Genomic DNA, 25,447 nt, shown 5'->3' with positions numbered 1-25,447 from the left:
TCTTTGGTAAAAGAGGTTCCACTGCTAAAATAAACAAACACAAAAATTTTACTACACTGGTCCAGTGACCTCATGTTTTAGATGAGATTCCGAGAGCTGTGCGGTCTTTCCCAAGGTGGCACAGCTGGTTTGTGGTAGGGCCAGGATAGAGTGCAGGTCTTTTGAATCCCAGGCCATGGTTTTTTGCTTTATCTTGCTGCTTATCCTTTATTGGATCAAGGACTCCTCTGAGAATTGGAGCAAATCTGTTTGGACCTTTCTCTTTAAAAACAGTATATAGTAAGTTTTGCATTCAATTTTAGGGAGTCTCAGAAGTCCCTAAAGCAAACCCATGGACCCCTGCTTTCTACTGTCATAATTTTGCTTGAATTGTGTTTGTCAACTTTACCATTTGCCTTTTGTGGGTGTTTTGTGGTTTGAAACACTTGATGCCTTGTTCATTCTAAGCTTTTTCCTTCATTGGATTATGGTGATTTGCCGGTGGGTAAGGGATCACTTTGCTCAGTGTCATCCTGCCTGCATGTTGAAGATAGTCTCTCTTGGCAGGCTGCAAGATGAACAACGTTAATGTGGTATATACACCGTGGTCTAATCTGAAGAAAACAGCTGACATGGACGTGGGACAGATAGGCTTTCACAGGCAGAAGGATGTAAGTGTTCTGTACCACCGGGGGAGGCGGAGCCCTGCCACTGAGTGGGATATCGTCTTTTCTGTCTAACATCTTTGTTGTTGAGGGCTCAGCATGATGTATGTTATTTAAAGAAAATTAAGCTGGGTGGCTGAGCCCCTGGAAAGCCTCTCCCCTGTTCTTGGGGGGAAATCATATAATAAAGATTCAATATTTTTCCCCTGTCCCTCAAAGGTGAAAATTGTGACAGTGGAGAAGAAAGTAAATGAGATCTTGAACCGATTAGAAAAGACCAAAACGGAGCGGTTCCCAGACCTAGCAGCAGAGAAGGAATGCAGAGACCGGGAGGAGAGGAATGAGAAAAAAGCCCAGATCCAGGAAATGAAAAGGAGAGAAAAGGAAGAGATGAAGAAGAAGAGGGAAATGGACGAACTTAGGTATGTTGGAGCTGTAGTATTGGTATTGACCTTGAAGATTTTTCACCGTGATTTTAATCAGGATGATACCCTGAAAAAAAGAAAAAAGAAAAGAATGATATGCTGGTGGAGGAAGAGATATAAAACAAGTTCAGAGCTTTAACTGAGTTAGAAAAAGACATTTATACTATGTTGGTCAAGTGAATTACCCTTTTATAGGGGCAGGATATGAGAGTGCATGAAATAAAATAGCTAATTTCATTTTTGAATAAACCATAATAAGTTATCCTCAAAGTTTGGTTTGTAAACATCTTCAGAAAAAAAAAAAAAAAGATGCTATATTAAGATTTTAACATTGACTAGCTATGATATTTGAATAGAGTTGTCTTAGCTCTAAAGGCCAGTGCTAGTAACTCTTAAAAGTTGTTTTTAAAACCTCTTTTTTACATTTTATGTGTTTTACATTTTGAAAGTTCAAATTAATGTAGTGAGGTCTGCTCCAAAACACTGCATTTTTTTTTCTTTTTTACTGAATTTATTGGGGTGACATTAGTTAATAAAATTATGTAGGTTTCAGTTGTACAGTTGTATAATACATCATCTGTATATTGTATTGTGTGTTCACCACCCCAAGTCAAGTCTACTTCCATTACCATTTATCCCCCCATATCCTCTTCTACTTCCCCTACCCCCCTTTCTCTCTGGTAATCACCATACTGTTGTCTGTGTCTTTAATTTCTTTTTCAAAACACTACTATTTTTTAACGTGTTTTTTATTGAACTTGAGAGAGAGAGAGAGGAACATGGATCGGTTGCCTCCCATACACACACTGACTGGGGATCTAACCCACAACCTGAGTAATTGCCTTGATTGGAATCGAACTGACAACCTGTGGTGCATGGGACAATGCTCCAACCAACTGAGCCACACTGGCCAGGGCATCAAAACATTACATTTTTAAATAATAAATAGTAGTTAAAAATATAATTTGGATCCTGAAATTTTGGTGTATAGGGCCATAAGAATACTTGACTCTATTAATTTTCTATTGCTACTATAACAAATTACCACAAATTTAGTGGTTTAAAACAGCCTAGATCTATTATTTTATAGTTCTGTACGTTAGAAGCTTGATGTGGTTTCTGCTGGGCTAAAATCCAGGTGTCAGCTGGGCTATGTTCCTTTCTGGGGCTCTAGGGGAGAACCTGTTTTCTTTTCCAGCTGTTAGAGCCACCCACATTTCTTGGCTTGTGACCCTTTCTTCCGTCTTCAAAGTTAATAACATTGCATCTCTGATCTTTCTTCCATGGTCATAATGCCCTCTTTGATCACAGCTTCTTTGCTTTTAAGTTCCAATGTGGTGACATTGGGCCCATCCAGATAATCTATGGTAATCTCCCATCTAAGATCCTTAACTTTATCACATCTGCAGAATAGTCCCTTTTGCCATATTAAGTGACATATTTATGGGTTCTGGGGATTGGCATGTGAACATCTTGGGGTAGGATCGTTATTCTGTCCACCATACTGAGTCTATATAGATGTATAGTACTATACCTGAAGAGGCCCACAGTGTTTCTTTGTGAGAGAAGAAAATTAATTCTGTGACTGATTCCTAGATTTTCCCAGTTATCCATAGATATCATGTGTAAAGTGTACCAATAAGGGGAAAATAAGTATTGATGTGTTATTCTCTTTGGGAATGATATAGTAACAAAATGAGCTGTCTTGCCATATCCTAACCCAGTTTCTTTGGAATACCTGGGTTATTAGAAAGATTGTTGGGTCAGAATTCGGTATTATGATCAAGTACTGGAACTTACTAGTTATCATATACACACGTGTTCCTGTTGGGGATTCTGCTAAAACAAAATGAGGAGCTTCATAGAATTCCCAAGTGTTATCCTGAGTTATATTTGCTAACATGAATCAGACTAATGCTAGATTTAAACATTTGATATTACCTAGAATTGCAAGTCTGCTTTCTGTTAGGAGTGGAAGAAAAATGATCAACTCATCATGTGATAAAATATGTGGAATTTTGAGTGATTGTGGGATTTAGAGTAGTTTATTCATTTTTGGTTTTGTTTGTTTTTAAATATTTTTATTGTTTTTAAAGAGGAAGGGAGAGGGAGAGATAGAAACATCAATGATGAGAGAGAATCATTGATCGGTTGCCTCCCACACGCCCCCTACTGGGTTATTGAGCCCGAAACCTGGCCATGTGCCCTGACAGGGAATTGAACTGACCTCCTGGTTCACAGGTCAATGCTCAACCACTGAGCCACTCCCGCCAGGGCCTTACTGCTTTTATTTTAATAAATTACCCTGGGCCTCAGAAAACCAAAAACAGTGGTGTGTTCATTTCTGAGAAACATGTGCCACAAAAATGACTTCCATATGCTGCAGAAGGTAGAAGAACGTGAAGCAGGGCTATAGCGCGATGACCCCAGGCAGGGACATATCAAAGATTCACTTGGCATGTGCAGAGCTGCTGTTTGCATGCTATATTCTGCAGCTTTTGTGAATTCCAACAACAAATTCTAAGTTTCTGATGTTTTATACATTGTTTTTATACATTTGTAGTGCTGGCATCACTTTAATTTCTGCCTTTTGACTCTTCAACCTAAGAGATCAAATGCTTTGACTATAAAATTTTCTCATTTGAAAGTCTTTCTCTTGGCTTTCTGACAATGAAAATACCATTGAATTTTACCAACCGGTGATTCTTTTATTTGGACCATCTGGTAAGGAATGTCAAGTTGCTGTGATTGCTTAAGAAATTGACTTTTGAATCTTCAGGGGATTCCACAGATAAATCAAGAAAACATTATTATCTCAGGCAGTATCCCCAGTGTTTCCACATGGTTTCAGTGAAAAAGTACTTAGCCCAATATTCAGAAGAGCTACATTCCAACTTCTTTCCAATCCTAAAACCATTATTTAGACTCTGGACTCCATTCTAGCTTTATGAACAAGGGCAGAAGAAGGGCAGGAAGCTTTTAATTTCTAATTTCTACTGGGAGGGAAAGTGGATGGAAGTTCTTTGAGCTCTAGTCAGGATCATATCCATCAGCTCTCTGCTCAGAAATGAATGAAGCAAAAAAGAAGGTGCTGCCTTTCTTCTCTGATGAAAAGAACAGTAGCCCCCGGAGCTCCATTTTGTTCTTGCTAATAAGTGCTTTACTCCTTGTCCTCAGTGTGCACATATGATACTGATCTGGTCATGTAAACAGATCTACATAAAGGTCATTGTTTTTTAGGTAGTTTTTAAAAATATTTGGGTTGTTGGGAGGGTGCCAGAGTGTGAAGGCTAGATAGTAACAGTATATTAACACCTTCTATTAGTCATTTCATTCATTTAAACAATAATGAAAATTTATTTCCTTTTAGACTTCACATGTTAATTCTCACTTACCCATCCTGTTCTTTAGCTCTTTAGACAGTTTTAAAAATTATATATTTACATATTTTTGGAAAATATATTTTTATTGATTTCAGAGAGGAAGACAGATAGAAACATCAATGATGAGAGAGAATCATAGATTGGCTGCTTCTTGCATGCTCCCTACTAGGGGTAGAACCCACAACTTGGGCATTTGCCCTGACCAGGAATTGAACCATGACCTCCTGGTTCGTTCATAGGTCAATGCTCAACCACTGACCCACACCTGCCGGGCTAGACAATTTTTTTTGGCTCACACTTGCCCTCTCAGCCTAAGATCTAGGGTTTTTAGTTTAGAGAGTCTTTGTACAGGGTTAGGAATAAGGAGGAAGCCACATACTGGTTTTCTTTCCATATCTGCTATGCTGGAAGCCATACATAGAGTTAAGAGAAAGTAACAGAAGAGACTCAACATAGGTTTTGAAAGGATTTGGAGCCTTGGAGTGATCTTGCCTAGAGAGTTAGAGAAGCAGAATGTCTTTCACTCAGTCTACATTTGGTTTTAGAGAGGAGCATTTGGAGAAGTCCTCTAGGCCAGTGGTTGCCAACCAGTAGTCCACGACCACTGGTGGTCCGTGAGGTCCAAAAGGTTGGTGACTGCTGTTCTAGGCTGTTACCTGTGAGTCTACCATAGACACAGTCACTTCTTTTTTTTTTTTTTCTGGAGAGATTACTTTATTATTTACTCATATCATAAATTGACAGTTAAGGATCAAATCACTCGAAGTGTGGTAAGAATATCACTGGTACCACATGAGATGAGTTTAGGTAGTATGTCCATGGACATGTTTTAACAGTTATGTAATTATTTCAATGAGTATTACCAGCATATCAAACTTGTGATTTAATGGATGTTATTGCTTAGAGCTAGGCATAGTATGAAAAAGGAGTGGATATAAAGTCAATCCTATATAATAAAAGGGTAATATGCAAATTGACCCTAACAGCAGAACCACTGGGAATGACTGGTCACTATGACACACACTAACCACCAGGGGGCAGATGCTCAATGCAGGAGCTGCCCCCTGGTGGTCAGTGCGCTCCCACAGGGGGAGCTCTGCTCAGCCACAAGCCAGGCTGACGGCTGCCAGCACAGTGGTGGTGGTGGCAGGAGTCTCTCCCGCCTCCTCAGCAGTGCTAAGGATGTCCGACTGCAGCTTAGGCCTGCTCTCCACTGGCAAGTGGACATCCCCTGAGGGCTCCCGGGCTGCCAGAGGGATGTCTGACTGCCAACTTAGACCTGATTCCCTAGGGAGCAAGAGGGCACAGGCTGGGCTTAGGGGACCCCCCCCCCCCCCCGAGTGCACAGATTTTTGTGCACCAGGCCTCTAGTGTAAAGATAAATACTAATCTTATCTTAGTACAGATGCAGCATCCAAACTTGTAGAGCAGGGGTGGGGAACGTTTTTTCTTCCAAGGACCATTTGGGTATTTATAACATCATTCGCAGGCCATACAAAATTATCATCTTAAAAATGAGCTTGTGCTGAAACCGGTTTGGCTCAGTGGATAGAGCGTCGGCCTGCGGACTGAAGGGTCCCGGGTTCGATTCCGGTCAGGGGCATGTACCTGGGTTGCGGGCATATCCCCGGTGGGAGATGTGCAGGAGGCAGCTGATCGGTGTTTCTCTCTCATCGATGTTTCTGACTCTCTATCTCTCTCCCTTCCTCTCTGTAAAAAATCAATAAAATATATTTAAAAAAAAAAATGAGCTTGCCATATTTGTCCAAACATTTCATTAATTCATCCCTACTGCCTTGGCAGGGCTCGGGCCTTATATGGCCTGGGGGCTGGATGTTCCCCACCCCTGTTGCAGAAGATACTGTCACTTCTTAACTTGCAAGGCAAGAGTAACCAAGGCTCCCTTTAGTGTGTCATAGGAATATTGTTTCATCTGAATAGTTGAATTTGTGATATAAACAGAAGTCCAGAGAATCCTTTTTGAGAAATTAAAACGTTTATTCAGGTAATGATTTGCAAACCAGGGAATATAGCCCTCGATATGAACTGAAAATATGCTCTAAAAGCAGGGGGCTGCAGTAGAAATAGGGCCAGGTTTTTGAAGGCAGCAGCTGCAAGGAGCTGATGATTAAAGAAATGGTTTGCTAGGGGAAACAAGACCACAAACGTACATCATTTATTTTCTGAGTGGTGTGGGCAACAGGACTTTTCAACAGTCAGCTTGACTCATTGGTTAAAATGACAGGCAACATATGATCAAGTGTTTCTCAACGTGCTAGTTTCAGCCCAGGCATGTTGAGCAAAAGGGTTTTTTTTTTTGGTCACACAGTTACAGTATAGGGAGTGGGTTTTTTTTATTGACAACAACAAAGAGTATGATTTATCAAATAGTACAGTTGGCATCGAGGACTGTTTGCTCTGCAGGTAGTGTAGGAGCCCAGAAGGGCAAAGTTGTGCTTTGTAAGCAGCTTCAGAGCTCAGGCTGCAAAAATCTAAATATTGGGCCCAAATGATATTAAAGTTTTTATAAGTCCTCAGTGGTTACATCCAGTGATATTAATCCAGTGAAAGCTTACCTGTTCTATTTTAATTTTGTATTCTCTTATTTGGCTTTTGTGGCAAATGTTTATTAACATCAGAATCAAGCTCACCCTGTGGATGTTGAAATAAACAAGAGTCAGGGTAATGTAACTATTAGAGAATAAGCGAGTAACAGATCAGAAAAGACAAAGGGTATATGGCTACCTGAGATAGGGATGTTTAAAGTGGCTGTCTGGGAGATCAGAACTGGAACCTACGGCTCAGGTGATTAAAGTCAAAAGTGCAAGACCCAGGTAAAATGGCAAGTCACACAGGTACACGTATCATCAGTTTGAACATTGACATGAACTTGGTTTGAAGGCGAAGATTACTTCAGCAAAGAGGGTAATGTGTGAAGTGTGAAAGGTTATAGTTGATAAATGGCAAAGCAGGAGTTCAAACTCAAGTCTGTAATTCTGAAGTCCATACTGCGACTGTACCATGCTGCCTATAAGGCAAGGATGAACAAGTTGGCAAGGCCAGAAGCAAGGTTGTACCTAAGGAAATTAAAAAGAATAAAAGGGTTTGTTAAGTCCAAAATTTCATGTTGTAATTGATATTGTAATATTCTTGGGATATTAGTAAGAAGTAGACTTGTAAGGATGATGAGTTTAGTGGCAACACGTAGGAAGAGGTAATGGTGAGACCATTGATTGAAAGGATGATATAGTCTGATGTGGAATTGACTGCTCTAATTGTACCTCCTTTTCTCTCTGACACTACTACTGCCGCCTTCTATAAATAATGCTCTGTGCCATGGCTCTTCATTTTAATGATAAGCTCTTTTAGAGAAGCACTTACATGCATCCTTGTATCCCCTTATATGTGACCCAGTGCTTTGCATATGATTAGTCAGTATAATAGATGAATAAGTAACTGAGATTAGCTTCCCTTTTCAGTGACTCTTTAGCTAAAGATCAAGACTGTTTGCTGGTTAAAGGGGGTGGGCGTAGGGGTGGGATGGAAAGAGAGCTCTTAGTAGAGGGAACCATGTATGCAAAGACCCTGTGTGGGAGGGAGCAAGGCAAAACACAGGACTAAAAGTAGGCCCAAATGTCTGGAGCATCTGGCAAGTGGGATCACTGGACCAGGGTACCAGTCCATGCGGGGCCTCATTGACCATGTTTGTCTTCATGCTGAGAGTTTTGTAAGGTCATTAAGCAGAGGGTAGTGTGATAGGTTTGTGTCTTGGGAAGGTGACTTTGCTCATCTGCTTGGAAAGAGAACCCAGGTGGGTGTGGCTGGCCAGTGAGGACACTATTGCAGTTGTTCATGTGACAGACAGTGGCACCTTGGACTGTGGTGATGATGTGGAGGTGGAGAGAGGTGGACCAAGAACAAGAAATGTTGTAGATAAAATGGCAGGATTTGAATGAAGATAGATTGAATTTAGGGGGAGACAGGGTAAAAGAATGATTCCTGGGTTTCTGGTTTGTGGAATGGAATATGGATAGCAATGCAATTCTTTGAGGTAGGAGATACTGGAAAAGAACTCAACCATTTCTTTTTGTTGTTTTGCTTTGTTAATCCTCACCCCAGGATACTTTTTCCTTTTTTTTTGGTTTTTTTTTTGTTGTTGTTAGAGAATGGGAGGGAGGGAGGGAGGAAGAGAGAGAAAAAGAAACATCAATGTGAGAGAGACACATTGATTGGTTGCCCCCGCACATGCCCCATTCAGGGCTCAGGATTGAACCTGCAGCCAGCTTCATGCCCTTGACAGGAATCAAACCTGAGGCCCTTAGGTGCATGGGCTGACGTTCTAACCACTGACCCACACCAACCAGGGCACCAGTCATATTTATAGTGGGGAAGACCACGAGTTGGATATGGATATATGAATCATATCTGCCCTCGGCTATAGGTGAATTTCCTCATTTATATAATGCCACCTTCCACACAGTTATTGAGTAGGAGTGAGTGCTTCGTAAACTATAAAGGTGCTATGTACATCTTATTGTTTGTAGACATTTATCCTTTTTATATTGTAGTCTCCTTGAGGGCAGGGATTGTATTTTTGTTTGTTTGTTTTTGAAAGACCCTCAGCAGTGCTAGATACATGTAATATTCACGTAATTCTTGCCAGCTGGCTAACCTTATTTTAAATGTGTTTTTTCTTCCAGGAGCTATTCATCACTAATGAAAGCTGAGAATATGTCTTCAAATCAGGTATGCTCAAGTTATTTGCTCTAATGTTGTGCCTTGAAATAATTCAGTAAGAGTTATTAATAATTGAGTTACTGGCCAATATTGACTCACATGTTGCACAACTATAGAACACTCAGGTGGCTTCTATTAGGCATTGCCTTTCCTTCCTTGTGGACTTCCTCATGTGTTTGTTTTTGAGTAGGGCACCTTGTGTCATCCCTTGTCCATTGTGAAGTGTGGGTCTCTTAGTACTGACAGGGCTTTCTCATTCATTTCCCTCTTTCCTACTTGCAGGCATGCAAGAGTGCCTTTATTTATTAGTGTCCTATATGAATGTGACTGTACATTCTATATTATAATTGAGTGAGAACAAAATTATCACCTTTGATTAAAAAATTAAACGGAAGTATTAACTCTGAGATCTTATTTGTATAAGTGACGACATTGATTGTTTTCATGTTCCTCAAGACCTGAATTAAAGAGAAATGGTAGTCTGTATTATTGTACTGAAAGGATCTTCTAGCATTAGCACCTAGTTATTTACTGACATATTGTTGTTCATGAGTACTATCTTCCCCAAAGTTTATTTTGAAATGGCTGGAGGTAGCACAATTGAGCTATTATTAAATTGTCTTTGCCCAAAATAAAACTGAGTGAATATATTTGCTATATTGAATGTTTATAATATAGTTTACAAATACGTGCTTTAGATTTGTGTTTTTCAGTACACTAGGCATGATTGCATATGGCTATTTAAATTTAAGTTAATTAAAATTTAATTTGATTTAAAAACTCAGATTCTTAGTCATATTGACCACATGTGGCCAGGGACCATTATATTAGCGCAGAAATAGAACATTTCCATCATCACAGAGAATACTGTTAAACAGCACTGCTTTAATACTTGAAAGTTATTAACAGAATTGAAGGTCCCTCAAAGATCATCTAGTCAAACACTATATTTAGTGCATGAATTGGAATTGTTAATAGGATTTTACATCTTCTTCATATCTACATACCCTTCTAGATGTAATAGGAATAATATCTTTATTCCTAGAAGAACTAAATTTATGAAGCTTCTTTATGAGTCAGAGATGTGTCTGTAAAATTTATTCCTGAAAAATTCCGGAGTAGCATTATGTAAGTAAATAGAGCCTTGAATTTGAAGTTTAGAGACGTGAACTGTCATTTACTAATAGAATAAACCTAATAAGGTTATTTAACCTCTTTGAGGGTGTATCCATCAGCAATAAAAAGAAGACATATTACCTCATGAGGCTGTTCTAAAATTTATACAAGTGCATATGTGAAAGTTCTTCCTTGACTTAGTCACTCTATAAATATAAATGGTCATTATTATTTCTTACTCATATAGTCCTTCGTTGCTATTTTCCCACAAAGTATCAGTATCAGAAGATGAGAAATAGTTAATCCCTTCTGGAAACTATTGTTAGATTTCTTGAAACTGTTAAAAGTAGTTTAACAGTTAAACAGAATTCTTTAACATCCCCCAAATCTAATGTCTTTGTTGTGGTAGTTGCTTATTGAAGGTTTCTCCTATTCAGGGGCTACTTGCCAGCAGAAATCTGGCACTTATATTATATTATGATTTTAGGCATTTTCATTCCCATCATTATGGATTTTTAAAGTTTGTATGTTCTGGAAATATGAAGTAAACATAAACACATACACACATGAATGTATGTACATACATATACAAATAGCATCTGATTATCAACAGATGTTAAAAGTCCCAGGATTAGGAAATCAGATTTGTAGACCAAAGGATTACTAATCTGTTATTTGCTACCCCTGTTCCTGAGCTCCAGGTTTGAATCACATTCAAGTTTCCAAGGAAGTTTTGTGCTGGTTTTGATCATTTCTTGCAGTTGAAGGACTCATAGCTTTTTCTTGTACTTCAAAAGACTAAGCTTTAATTCTCCTTGTGATCATCCTATGTTAAGGGGATACAGACCTTTTATGATCCCTTTTGGCAACATGGTCAGTCAGTTTTCAGTTAAAGGCTGGTGTTTATGTAAGATAATTTTTAATTTAGTTTATACAAATATTAGTCTTCCACTCTTAAGTTGGTTTCAATTTTGAGTTTGTGCTCTTCTATTTAGATTAGTTCTCTTCAATCTATAAGTTTTTTCTAGCTAGCCATTCTAAGTTTGGTATCAGGAACCATAACAATTACTTTTAACATTTTATGTGCTCATCATCTTGTAAGTGGATAACACGAAACCTATTTTGCTATATTGAAAAAAACATTGACTCTTAAAGGGAGTCTAAAATATAAATATTATCCTAATAAAGTTTTGGAGTTCAGATATATATTAAAAGTTACTCTAATCCTAAAATACTGTTTCTCAGACACATGGGAACTCTTTGCAAATGTAACTCACAGCCTTTATAGGGAATGATGCATTTTCATTGTCACCAACCTAAATTATCTTAGTGAGTTTTTCTTTTTCTTTCCTTCTTCCTTAATAATTCTTTTTTGTTGAAAGTATTATATATATTCCCTTTTCTCCTCCATTGACCCCCTCCAGCCCACCCCCCTGCCCCAGGCCCTCACCACCCTATGTCTGTGTCCATGGGTTATGCATATATGCATACAAGGTCTTTGGTTAATTACCTCCCAACCACCCACCCTTCCCTGCCTTTCCTTCGAGATTCCACACTCTGTTCCATGCTTCCATGTCTCTGGATCCACTTTGTTCATCAGTTTATTTTGTTAATTAGATTCCACATATGAGTGAGATCATGTGATACTTCTCTTTCTCTGACTGACTTATTTGCTAATTGAAGAGAAGGTCCCTCCGTGCTGTCTCAAAGGGTAAAAGATTCTCCTTTTTTACTGCTGCATAGTATTTCATGGTATAAATGTACCATAGCTTTTTTATCTACTCATCTACTGATGGGTACTTGGGCTTTTCCAGATCTTAGGTATTGTAAATTGTGCTGCTATGATGAATATAGGGGGGGTTATACATTCTTTCTGATTGGTGTTTCGGGTTTCTTAAGATATATTCCTAGAAGAGGAATCACTGGGTCAAATGGCAGTTCCGTATTTAATTTTTTGAGGAAACTCCATACTGTTTTCCATAATGGTTGCACCAGTCTGCATTCCCACCAGCAGTGTAGTACTAGGGTTCTCTTTTCTCCACATCCTCACTAGCACTTGTCATTTGTTGATTTGTTGATGGTAGCCATTCTGACAGGTGTGAAGTGATACCTCATTGTCGTTTTAATTTGCATCTCTCTGATGATCAGTGACTTTGAGCATTTTTTTATATGTCTCTTAGCCATCTGTATGTCCACTTTGGAGAAGTGTCTATTTAGGTCAAGCATGTCAAACTCACAGCCGGCAGGCCGCATGCCTTGTTTAAATAAATGTGGGCCGCAAGTTTGACATGCTTGATTTAGATCCTTTGTCCATTTTTTAATTGGATTGTTTGTCTTCCTTCTGTTAAGCTGTATGAGTTCCTAATATATTTTGGATATTATTGGTGAGGTTTTCATTCTTGGTGTTTGGGATCTAAAGCTCACCTTAAAAGATATAAGATGACTCGTTCAACCTCTCTAATGCTGTTACTCAGTTTAGGACTCTAGGGCAGTCACAGTTCCAGACTCTGCACACAAGGCAGGCATTAGTGTGCTCTTTGTTCAATTATTATTTAAGGCATTTTGATTATGGCCTCAGTTTGTTTTGCTAATTGAAGAGAAGCTCACAGAAAACTACTGAGTGAAACTGGAAGTTACACCAGACTTCACAGAAACCCTTGTTTTTTACCTGTATCTCATATTTGCCCACCCACCTCAAGTAGGAGCTATTAAGGAGAAAAGCATGTATACCTTTAAGCCCAAGTCCTCTTTCTCTAACAGCTCAGGTGTCATACGGTGGGAGCATGAGAGAAGCTGAAACAAGTGACATTTTCAAGCGAATGTACCAGAACTTACACTCTGAATGTTATTTTTTTAAATATGTTTTTATTGATTTTTAGATAGAGAGGAAGGCAGAGGGAGAGATAGAAACATTGGCTGCTACCTGCACACCCCCTTACTGGGGTTGGATGCCACGATCCAGGCATGTGCTCTGAAGGTGAATCAAATCCGGGACCTCTTGGTCCATGGGACAACGCTCAGTCCACTGAGCCATACCAGCTGGCCAGAGCAGTTTCTTAGGGTATGCAGTATCTTAAAAAGAGTCTGGGCTCTATTTTCATTCTTTAGTTTGTAAGCCATACAATCAAATCAGTCCCTTTATCTATATACCATCATGTATGGGTTTTTTTTTTAATCAAAAAGTTGTCAATCCAGCTAACTTTGAAAGCCTATGGCTTCCTAATAACTTTAGTAACTTCATAATAACTTTTCCTAGTTTAAAAAACAAAACAAAAAACCAAACCCATCTGCAAGTCACAAGTAATGTGACAGCCTTGAAGCTCAAAATAGTGAAATTTAGGCCAAAAGTATTTTTGCATTTCAGCAGCATTGTTGGCATAAGAACGTTGAGGCAATATTTGATCTCATATTATTTGGCGTATTTGTTGAAGGAGCAATTGCATTTTTCTGTTACATCCTATACTCGGTTGGTTGGGCCTTATTTCATAGTTTGGATATACTTGGTCACCTGTCGTGTAATCCAGGCCACGTAATGACACCTTAGAGCAGCGGTTCTCAACCTGTGGGTCGCGACCCCTTTGGGGATCGAACGACCCTTTCACAGGGGTCACCTAAGACCATCGGAAAACACATATATAATTACATACTGTTTTTGTGATTAATCACTATGCTTTAATTATGTTCAATTTATAACAATGAAATTGGGGGTCACCACAACATGAGGAACTGTATTAAAGGGTCGGGGCATTGGAAGGTTGAGAACCACTGCCTTAGAGACTATAGCTGCTAACAATCTATTCTAAACAATTAACAATTTAGGATAGAGAAGTGATGAGTGTGTTTAATTATTTTACTTTTTCCTTTCTGAACTCTACAGTTAGGCATAAGGAGGGTTGTTACTTAAGACTTAATTGTAAGTTTTACAAATCGAGTTATATATTTTTGAAGACTTTTATGGTTTCACTTTTTTGTTTCCTACAGGACGGCAATGATTCAGATGAATTCATGTGAATGGAGAGATGGACCTTTTAAAGATGTGAATTTAGGGACAGTTGCAGATGTTTTGATGTCATCCATGTTCTGAGTTATGAAAAACAACCTCAGTCTATACAAATATCAACTTGGGAATTTTTTTTAAAAGGTGTTTCTTTTTTTGCTGACAGAAAAGGATCAGATATGTACATATATATATCAGATATAGTTGGACTTGAAGACAGTGTATAACTTTAGGAAAGTTAAACTATTTGTGCCCGAACATGTCTTGGTAGCTCACGAAAGTTGGCTGCCCTTTTTCTTGGGATAGACTTTAGAACGAACCAACTCTGAAAAGTATTTCTGGTACTGTGGTTAATCCCTGAAAACAGATGTCTTGAAAAGCTTTTTATATTCTTAAAATAGTTTCACTTCTATTAAGGAGAATGTATTGGTGAGCAATATATAGGAATGTTTCTCTCACCGTCGAATTCCTGATTAGAAAAAGATGATAGTGAGTTTTGAAGATGATAGTGATATTTTCATTCATGTTCCATTGTGTTGTCTGAGTCAAATAGCAGAGTTGTCCTCAGCAATCAGCTTGCCCTAGCATCCTCATTGTTTGAGTGAGGGCCTCCTTCTAGGTACCATCAGACTTAAAAAGAAATATTTGGTGTTAATCCAGGTTGGCCTTGTGTGGCAGTTTTTACCTGAGCACCAAGTAACCCAGGCCTCAGAGATTACAGCTTCCAGGCCCTGGAGTCATGTCTCAGAAATCTAAGGGAGGCTCTATGAATCAATGTAGGTTACCTGATTTTTGTCTTGGAATACAGCATAAAGAAAAAAGTCCATGTTGTAATTACGTTTTTAAAAAGAATTAAGCATTTCACTAGCCAGCCAAATAATTTGTTTATTTACCCTGAAATAATATTTATTTTGAATTGTAACCCCAGAGTTCAGATTGCTCCATTGTAGACTCAGTAACTTATTATGTAACAGGACTTCTCATTCAAACCACCTGCTTTCCAGTGTAATTCTGAATAGAAGATATATTTTTATTGAAGTGTGTAAGAGAACCCCGGCAGAAAGAAACAAAAGAACAAAGCCTGCAGGCCAGGAGGCATACGGATTCACGTTTTAACCACACCCAGAGCTGTACGTGCAGCATTCTTATTCTTGTTCTAACCCAGCAGCAGTGACCTCCAACAAATCTGTCTGTAATAGCACCTTGGGACTGTGGCTAAAACCAGAAGACTCCAGTGTTTCTAATTATCTCAAGTTGGGGTGTGGAGATGAACTGGAAAACTTCCGGAGGCATAAGTTGGCCAAATTTTGAGACAGAGTATGGGAGACAATTCCAGAAATTAATTGTGTGTGTGTTTGTCTAATGATATTCAGCCTGGAGTTCTGTGATTTAAATATATAATAATAAAGAATATTTTTTTAATTTGGAAAGACATTGTTAGAATTTGCTTGTAATTCCTATCCTTAAGATGGTTTTGGAGAGCCTCTGGCTATAAAAACAAAACAAAAAAGTTATCTATCATAGGTTCAATCTGGCTGGTTCTACGAGGGTATCTTCTCTCACTGATAGATGCTTCTCTCCCCAGAGGCCCACTGGGTCAAAGTGGATGACCTTTCCCAGACACACTGTTGATTGGGTGTAGGTCAAGCATGTCAGACTACGGCCCGCAGGCCGCATGCCTTGTTTATTTGGCTCGTGTTCGCCTTTGAGTTTGACATGCTTGTGTAGGTAGTACCTGTGCTGTCCTGCCTGGTTCCTGGAGGCACCTCTTTAACACTCTGCTGCAACCTCGAAAAGCGGAGACTTTGCCTCCAGCGTCACCTGTGTCACCTCAACTTCCTACTGCTTCTGAAGGACTCCTCTGGACCCCACGTCGCAGCATATGTAGATAGAGCTTTTGGGAACCACATGTATTTTTGCAGTAGTTTAAGCGACCCGAGGGTCCACATTTTAAATGTTCTGTATCTCAGCTTTTAGGTGCCAGGGGCCTCTCTGCTGAATCTCCGAGTTCGAAGCTCCAGCCTTTTCAGCGGCTCTGTGCTGATTTCCTCCGGCCGCGGCCTCTGCCTGTGAGCTGGGGAGTCTTCCCCTCAGGGCTCGGTCCCAGAGAAAGCGGCATCTTTTCTTTTGAGAACATTGGTTCAGTGTCAACAGGTCAGACTCTTGGCACTGAAGTCATTTAATTTCTTGCTGTTGGCATGTTTCCGTAACTTCCTATCGGAAAATTCCAAATTAGTGGTATTTTATGAGTTGTGCCCTTGATCACATTTGCACATCCTGAGGATTTCTCTTTCCAGCTGCCTCCAGTGTCTGTATTCTGTTACATCTGCATGCAGGTGAGGTTCACTTTGTCATTTATTTCACAAACTGCTCTGTTATATTTCTGTAGCTTTAGAATTCGTTTCTTATACGCCTTTGTGGACCTAGATCACAGTCTTTGGGCAAGAGAGCTTTGTCACAGTGCTCGGGCCGTTTACCAACATGGAAGGTCTGTGCGTTAGCAGGCGGCCATAGGCTGTAGTCGAACCCTTGCAATATCTTCTGTATCTTCTGTTATATTGTTTTAACTTTTTGAAGCATGGGTTTGGTGAGCCTTTTTTTTTTTTACTGTTTAGTGCCAATGGTTTTCCCCACTCAGGAAGGAAGGGGGGCCACGCATACAGCAAGATGAGAAAGGGAGAGTTCCGCTGTGGCCAGTTTAAAAACAGCTCTTCCTCCCACTGTCCCGTCTGTCCGAGAGGGGACGCTCGTTTTCCAGGCTGGAACAGGTTATGGGAAAAACTGAGCAGGACGGAGAAATGAACACTTGCCCAGCCTTCCTGAGCTGTGAGATTGAAACCTTCTCTTTCTGTTTGGTTGGAAGCGCGTGTGCACTGTGTGCGACAATCCCATACTCAGAATGGTCTTAGAAGAATGAGCACATGACCTTTTGATTTTAAAGTAGATTGTGAAGCAATCAAACTGTAAGAGAAAAATTAAAAACTTAAAGTCCAAGCTAAATGGATGTGAAGGCGCAGAAACGAGGACAGCACTGCAGGCGCCCGACAGGCTCACAGTCCAGCGTCGCGAAGTGGGAGCTGTTCTCTGCTGGACACGTGGGCCTCACCGGGAGCAAGAGACTTGATGTGCATTGTGTCATTTCACAAGTGAGATGGTGCCACCTGCCTATTTGCCATGTCCTGGATGAGTGATATGTAAAATGCAATAAAGCTTATAGTTTGAGTAGAACCAAGTGTGTGTGTATGTGTGTGGGTTTTCACCTTTCTCCTCCAGGACTCAGTCTCAGGGATGTGCAAGTAGGGAGGAGGAGGTTCTCGGCTGCCTGACATGATACCTTCAGACTGAGCTTTGCTTCTTTGAAGGAGAAGATGCAATTAGTAAAGCGAAGATTGCCCAGGGATTCCAGGAAGAGAACCATGGAACCTGGAGCGCAAGGGTCAGGATTTGAAGTGTACAGTTTAACCCCGCCCCAGGTTCTGCCTGAGGTCTTCAGCAGGGTGAGGCTGCCAACATGAAGACTTGTTGGAATGGTGCCATTGGTGAAGGTAGTGGCTCCAGACCTGTGTTCTGTTAATACATTCACCCCTTCTGTGGTAGCGCGTACTCTAACGTCACTCAGAGAGGTATTGGGGTAGAGAGAGCCACAGAAACATTCTCCCCGCTGTAAAGGCATATTTGAATTCTTAAATATTTATTAGTCAGCATTTGGATTATATTTCTCACTAATCAGGGCAGTCAATACCTGCATCCTTTTGGTTTTAATGGCCTTAGCTACTAGAATTCTGGGATTTAAGGTTTTGAGTAAATTATTCTACATGGGGAATATAGGTTGAAACCAGACTTTTCATATGGAAAAATGTAGAGATGCATAAGTATACTTATTGGACTCAGGAGTATACTGAAAATACAAATGCCTATCAAATGCCATGTATTAACTAACTGGTTTATCGTTAGAATGTGTGCTCCTCTGTTTTTGTCTCATTTGTTTGCTTCATTTGTCTTTCTGATTTCATGGTTGTAGCAGTTATTGGAGGAACTCCGAGCTTTTTACCGTAGTGGTTGTGACTATAGTTCGGCACTGTAGCCAAATGAAATAAGAAACAAGTCTCTCTGTGGAAAAAAATATCCTCGGTCGGGTGAGGACTGACAGAAAAAGAAAAGAAACAGGTCTGTGCCCTCTGCTGTTGGCATGCACTGATTGGCGCTGACTTGGCATTTTCTGCCTTTGTGGACAGCCAGGGAATGGAGGCCAAGGGAAATGAATGCTCACCCTAGAAGTCTGTGTAGCTTTTGCTAGTTTCCAAACCTGGTGAGTGGGTGTCAATATTTAGGGCTGAAAAAAAGAAGGAATTCTCCCGAGTCAGTATTGTTTTTCATTCCCACATCAACCCCATCCTGTAACCACGCAGTGAAAATATAAGACGAATGGCCTGACATTTCACATCCTGCCTAGATGAGGCCTTAGCTGCCTGCGCTCTGGCTGGTGTTTTGGTTTCTGCCTCAGCAGTTTGCCTTGCATAGAGAAGACTAACATTTGCTTATCGTCTCTGGGACATGCTTTTGAGAGAAGGATCTTTCGGGTGCTACAGGCTGTTCTGTTGATCTTGAACCATTTTCATTCTGATCAAATTCAGGGTCAACAGGTCATAATTATGGACTGAAAAAGGTAAAGAAAAATATTAGAGGCAGTGCCCTTTTACCTAGCTCAGCCTTGCCAAAATTCTCTTCAGCTGTGAAGCCCTTAACTTCATTATAACACATTCCTCCAAAACTGAAATTTTTTTAAAAATATTTTTTTTTGATTTCAGAGAGGAAGTGAGCGAGAGAGAGAGATAGAAACATCAGTTATCACAGTCATTGATGACTGTCCCTGCACGTCCCCAACTGGGGATCAAGCCAGCAACCCAGGCATGTGCCCTGACCAGGAATCGAACCATGACCTCCTGTTTCATGAATGGACACTCAACCACTGAGCCACCCCAGCCGGGCCTGAAATTTTTATTTTATGGTTAATGTACTCAGCATCAGTGAGGCTTACATACTTTTTTCAAAATTAGAATTGCTTCAAGTGTCTTTAGAAAGAGGTGGAAGGTCTGAAATAGAGTTTAAATTTGGTTACAGAAAAAGCTTTACTCTGGTGCCAATGGTTAGAAGACATTCCCCTTTTCAACAAGAAGGGAGAAGGTGGTCCATGTTCCTGCCCCGCACGCCCAAAGGGAAGCCCCTCCCACTTGGTCCCTCTTCTGCTGGTGGGAAGCAGTATGCTGCCACATTTAAAACCAGCTATGGAGCCCAGCCGCCTTGGCTCAGTGGTTGATCATTGACCTATGAACCAGGAGGTCACGGTAGGATTTCCGGTTAGGGCACATGCCCAGGTTACCGTCTCAATCCCCAGTGAGGGGTGTGCAGGAGGCAGCCGATCAATGATTCTCATCATAGATGTTTCTATCTCTTCCTCTCCCTTCCTCTCTGGGGTCCCTACTTCAAAGAAGAAAAGGGTGATGAGTGTTTACAGCTTCCCTTCTTGGAGGCGACCACTATTACTAGTTGTTTGTTTGATTAAAGACAGCAGTTCTAGATCAGGACTCAGTGAGCCTGGGGATGTACCAGTGACTCAGCTAAGGAATGAGGAGGGAGGGGCTTCTCTCTGCCTTTGCATCCTGGGGCATTTAACCCAAGAGAAAATGCCCAGCCACTTCCCAGACATCATACCTGGCTGCTGGGGCGTAGGGAAAGGTGATGAGTTCAGAAATGGAGAGGAACAAGAGCGTTGGAAGTGCCGTGGTGTCCCCACCCTACACAACCTCTGCTTGTGCACCAAGTCGCAGGACAGGTTGTCTCTGAGTAAGCTCCTGTGTTCCAGTTAAAAGCTGGCTTCAGTGGAGAATGATCCAGGGACAGGAAGAAGGCCACGTGCTTTCATCTGTTTGTGCTTCAGGGTGGGGCTGGAGGTGGTGGGAACAGGACTGGCCTCGGGCAACTGAAGATGTCACCGCCCCAACTTCCCTTTGATTCTCTCTCCCACCCCCAGTCTGCTCCCTTAGCTACCCAGTGTCCTGGTACATCTTACCGGGTCAGAAGGATGGGAGGAAAGATCTAGTGTGGGTGAGGCTGCACACAGTAGAAGGAAGCAAAGGTAGCCATATACCTTTCCACCCCTGGATTTTACCTTCAGGAGCGTGGATTTTAGAGTACAACTCAGCTGTTTTCTGTCTGACTTAGACAAGTCACTGGTCCCCTCCGTCTTCCTTGTGCCCACTGGAAAATGTAGAATAGGACTCGACCAAGGATTATAAGTCCCAGTGCTGTAGGATCAGGCAGGTTAGGGACATGAGGGCTGGCGAGGCGAGGTGAGCAAGTGTGCGCCTACACCCTGCATGAGCTCCTACCTCTGCTAAAGAGGACAGCTGCTCCTCTGCTCTGGCTAAGGATTGCCATGGGGAAATACAGTGTAAAGGGAAACCAGTGAGTAACCAATTCATTGACGGGCTGAACTTGATAGGGCAAGGAAAAAAGATGGCTTTTTCCCCAGTCACTTTCTTCAATACTCTGATTTCCCTTTCCAACCCTTTAATGGCATCTTGGATGAATAGGCTAGATTCTGTGACTTTCTGATCACTTCTCAATACAGGAACAGTTCCATTTTAAAATGATAACTTCCTTGTACATATTAAAAGTTCCAGTTTCGGCCTGGCCTGCGTCAACCTACGAATCAGAAGGTCACATCCAGGTCACATTCCAGGTCTGGTCACATACCTGGATCCCCAGAGTGGGGCGTGCAGGAGGCAACTGGTCAATTATTCTCTCTCATCATTGACGTTTCTATCTCTCTCTGCCTCTCCCTTCCTCTCTGAAATCAATAAAACTATATATCTGTATATTTTTTAAAAGTACCAGTCTAATTTAAATCACACTTGAAATCACAAATATAATTCAACACATCAACCCACCTTCTGTCTCAGGTCTGATTCTTCACTCTGCCTCTTCCAACGCAGCCTCCATTCCCACTCCCCACCCCCTTCCCCGGCAGCTGGCTTCTCCCAAATTGGGCAGAGGCTAGAAAGGTAGATTTAAGGAAAGTCACCGCTTAATCCTCCACATGGGCCAAGGGTAGGGTCTTTTGTGACAGGCACCATCGTAATCTGGTTATTGGTGTTTCTTGCAACTAGAACATGGATGTACTCAACTACTTACCACTCTCAGCTTTGAGACTTCTGATATCCAGTAGCAAATTACATTAGAAACCTGATTTTTAAGTCAAATTTCCCAATTTGTATGTTAGGTCAAAATAATTTAACATTGCTGGACCAAACCAGGTCTGCCTGTGGGCTGTCCATTGCCCATGAGCTATCAGTTTGCGGGCTTTGGGTTAGAACCAGTACCACGGTTTCTTGCAGCCCTCATTGTCTGTGAATTTATGATTTTCCTAGATTTAGCAAGATCCACTGGAAGTCATCCAAGCTTTACCCTTTTAGGCAGCTCCCGTGCACACACCCCGGGGGATTCTGGGTGGCAACGGCCTCCTGGAAATGTATTATCCTGAGCGCACACCACCAGTGTCCTGGAGCAACCAGAGATGAAGGGAAGGGCCAGCAGGTGGCAGGAGAGAGTAGCACGGGTCTCAGCTTCCATGTCCCGGTGAGTCTGTTGTGTTCTTGCAGTTGGACGGGAGGTTGAACCCAGGACCTGGCCCCCCCTCTGGTACCAAGAATCTTAAAGCTCATCTAGAGAAGCTCCACTTCTGGGGTGGGAGATGGGCTTCAAAGCTCTTTGCCACGGAAATCTGAGGTAGACAATGCCTGAGCCTTCTTGACCAATGCCATGTAATTGTAAAAGAAAGTGGCTGTCAAAATATAATGCTTATATCTAAAATCAAATCTCTTTTGTATCAGATTCTAGCTTTCCTTCGCAGGCATAAGGCACAGGTTTTGTAGAAATGTCAAATTTCATAGAATCATAGCCTGTGGAGGTCGGAAGGGACCGGAGAGGCGGTCTAAGCCAAGCATGCACTTCTGTTCCCTTTACAACATCCTGGAGCAGAATTCCTCCAGTCGCGGCATGAATGCCTCTAAAGATGGGAAGCTCGTTACTTTATAAAGCCATTCAGCCACGAGAAAGTTACTTTACTGAGCCGGTATCAGCCCTGCAGTGACTTCTGCCCATTATTTTGTCTTCTGGAGTCACACGGGGCACATTGAATTCTTCCATCTAACAGCCTTGAAAGGTTTGAAGATAGCACTTGCCACTCATGACTGCTTCTAAACACCCATTGGCAGGAAGAGCAGGCATCTGAGGACAGAAGATGGCTTCTCACATCACATGGGTCAAGTCCCCCCAACTCTCCTGCTTGCCTAAGTTCCAAGGAAAGCGTAGTTCCCACCTGTGCACAGTCCCATCAGGAGCCCAGTGGCTCACATGGGGCAGGTTAGAGACCATTCTTCTCCATAGTAGCCTGGATCACCTGGCTCTTTGACTTATTTTGTCAACTAAATCTCGAAGTGTCTTTCACCTCTCATGCTGATTAGACTGTTGGGACTTTGGGGGGGTGTGGGGGGCGGTGGTTGGACCAGAGAACTTCAGATTTATTCCTTTAAAAATAGTTTTTACTGTAAAATGTAACAAACACCCAAAAGAGTGCATGGAAATATATATTCACTTTCAAGGATAATAATATAAATACCTGTGTTCTTTTGCCCACACTAGGAAATAGAACAGTCCCCCCCCCACCCCCTGCCCATCAAGCCCCCTTTGTGCCCATTCCTAATCACATCCCTTTCCTCCCTGCCAACTCTCCTGACTTTTGTGATATTCACTTCCTCACTTTTCTTCTGGCTTTTATCCCGTATGTACATTTTTCAAAAACAATACTCTGGTTCTGCCTGTTTTGAACTTCATATAAATGGAATCTTATTGTAATTTTTTTCTATTACTTGTTTCTTTCACTCAGTATTTAGTATTTAATGAATTTCTCCTACTAATGATATGCTGTTAGAGTCTATTGAGTTAATTCTGGCTTTAATTATTTCCTCTAACATAATCCCCTTTACCAATATTATCCACGTATTATAAACATTCTTTCTCTATTGTCATCCAAGAAATTTGGAAAAATGTTGAATGGGATAGGTCTCAGGATGGTACTTTCAGCACACTTCTAGAAACATGCTTTCTGACTCAGACACATCAGTTATTGAGCACTCTTTGGGCACACTTACCTGGTACCTAATCCTCCACATTTTACTTTAGTCCAGATGATAGTTTCCTACTTGATCGGATGCTTATCATCTTGCTTGAAATCCAGATTAAAACATTTGTATGGCTTTTCCGGATCTACCCATCCAGCAACCTTGTTAAAATGAGGCTCAGAGAACTCAGGATGGCTCCTAATAATTGCTAAACCATTTTCTAAATAAGCAAGAAGCCAGTTGGTTTCTATAATTTTGCCTGAGATTGATGGCAAGCTCACCAAGCCTATAGTTGTGGGGAATTGGCCTTTGGAAAATCAGAACTATGTTTTCTGATCTATTGCTTGCCATGATTTCTCCAAGTTCACAAATAATACTCGAGTGGTTTCCCTTCACAAGTTTTCAATACCTGGAGTGTCCTTTTTTCGGGGCCAGGAAATTATGACTCGGAGAAAACAAGAGGCAACTAATCCACTGAGACAAGGAAGGCATTTTTCATGCAGAGAAGGGAACAGGACAAAGCTCTTAATGACTGGCTTCTGGAAAGTCATAGTTAAAGTGCTTTTAAGAAATTGGCCCGAGGAGTGGGTTTAAGCAATCGAGGGTGAAGGGGCAAGGTTGAGATAGTCACTGGAGTAATGAAAAACATGTAGTTATGAGAAATGAAGCAGATTGCCAAAAGGCAGTGGTAGAGTTAGAATGAGTGTGTCTTCGGTCCATTTAGCATGGAATGATAACTTTCCCCACCAGCCAAGAAACAGGAGAGGAGGAAGTAGAAAGACTATCCTAGGGCCAAGGGTGTACATTTAGTTGAGCTTAGGTCATTTGTGAGGGCAGCATCGAAGGGCCTGAGGAGCTCCAGGTCTCAGGGGAAGGAAATCGGATAGAACAAAAGGAGGTGTAGACTGGGGAAAATAGGACTGTTTATGGGACGGGCGATCTGATGAGAGGTAGTGGGTTCTGGTTCTGGTAGGAAAGGGGAGGCACAGAGGGTGACCCTGGGTGAATGGACACACGCACAGGGTGCCAGTGTGGCCTGAGGAAGTGGTGGTGCATGCTGCTGAGGACAGAAGAGTGAAGTTAGAGGATGGAGGTGTCTCCATGCCCATGGGCACCACTGCCGTCAGGGCACCAAGCCCATACATTAGGTACCAGAGCCACTAATGTTGAAGGGGAAAGAACCAGAACCAGATGTGAGCTTCCACAGATAGTGACAGGTTCATGGTCTAGAGCAGCGGTTCTCGACCTGTGGGTCATGAGCAATGAAAATACATCCTGCATATCAGACATTTACATGACGATTCATAACAGTAGCAAAATTACAGTTATGAAGTAGCAACGAAAATAATTTTATGGTTGGGTGTCACCACAACATGAGGAACTGTATTAAAGGGTCGCAGCATTAGGAAGGTTGAGGCTGCAGCAGGGAACCCAGCCAAGTTTCCTACCTGATCATAGAACATGATGCAGTGGGAGACGTGCCCATGGTACATCTTTGGCCAAGGAGATGGGTGAAGAGGAAAAGGGGCTGGTGGTAAGTGGAAGCTCACAAGGATAAAACTGGAACGTCGGGGTTCAGGGCTTTGTGACAGCATCTCTGGGAGTCATAGGCTCAGGGCGGAGGCTGACTGGAGAGTTGGCTGGACGTAGTAGGGGAGCTAGTGAATGGATTTTCAAGGAGAGAGCTCTGGGTAAAAGAGCTGGCAAGTCTGCGTGAGGGCCAGGAGCGATCGATCTTGTTGAGGCCTCAAACCACCCGATGGGGAGATGTTCTACTTTTTGTAGGTGCAGAAACCCAGACTAGCTAAGGACATAAACAATGAGTGCTCTGCAAGCAGGGTCTGCTGGGTCTTCCTCTTCACGCCCACAGGAGTACCTGTCCCCACGGGGGAATCCATAACAAGACGGTTTATCCTCTCAGCACAATGCCTGGGACCTTTTCCAGGGCATTTAAAAACACGCA

The 25,447-nt window shown here is 41.6% G+C and overlaps 1 protein-coding gene across 2 annotated transcripts in view; it reads left to right on the top strand.

The window, feature by feature from the left end:
• CCDC25 (coiled-coil domain containing 25) overlaps positions 1–15,701 on the top strand; it is a 42,359-nt gene extending 26,658 nt beyond the window's left edge. The window contains exons 6-9 of one of the 2 annotated variants that reach the window (XM_081091628.1): positions 547–650; positions 864–1,066; positions 9,153–9,198; positions 14,287–15,701. In XM_081091628.1, coding sequence (XP_080947754.1) covers positions 547–650; positions 864–1,066; positions 9,153–9,198; positions 14,287–14,316 — 383 coding nt within the window. In that variant the 3' untranslated portion in view covers positions 14,317–15,701. The remainder of the gene's footprint in view (positions 1–546; positions 651–863; positions 1,067–9,152; positions 9,199–14,286) is intronic. The other variant, XM_081091629.1, reaches the window with a different exon arrangement.
• Positions 15,702–25,447: the final 9,746 nt, after the last annotated feature.

Source organism: Myotis nattereri (assembly GCF_964212035.1).
Source record: "Myotis nattereri genome assembly, chromosome: 5".
Taxonomy (NCBI): Eukaryota; Metazoa; Chordata; class Mammalia; order Chiroptera; family Vespertilionidae; genus Myotis; species Myotis nattereri.
Note: the sequence above shows the minus strand (reverse complement) of the source record. Positions and strands in the feature narration are given on the sequence as shown.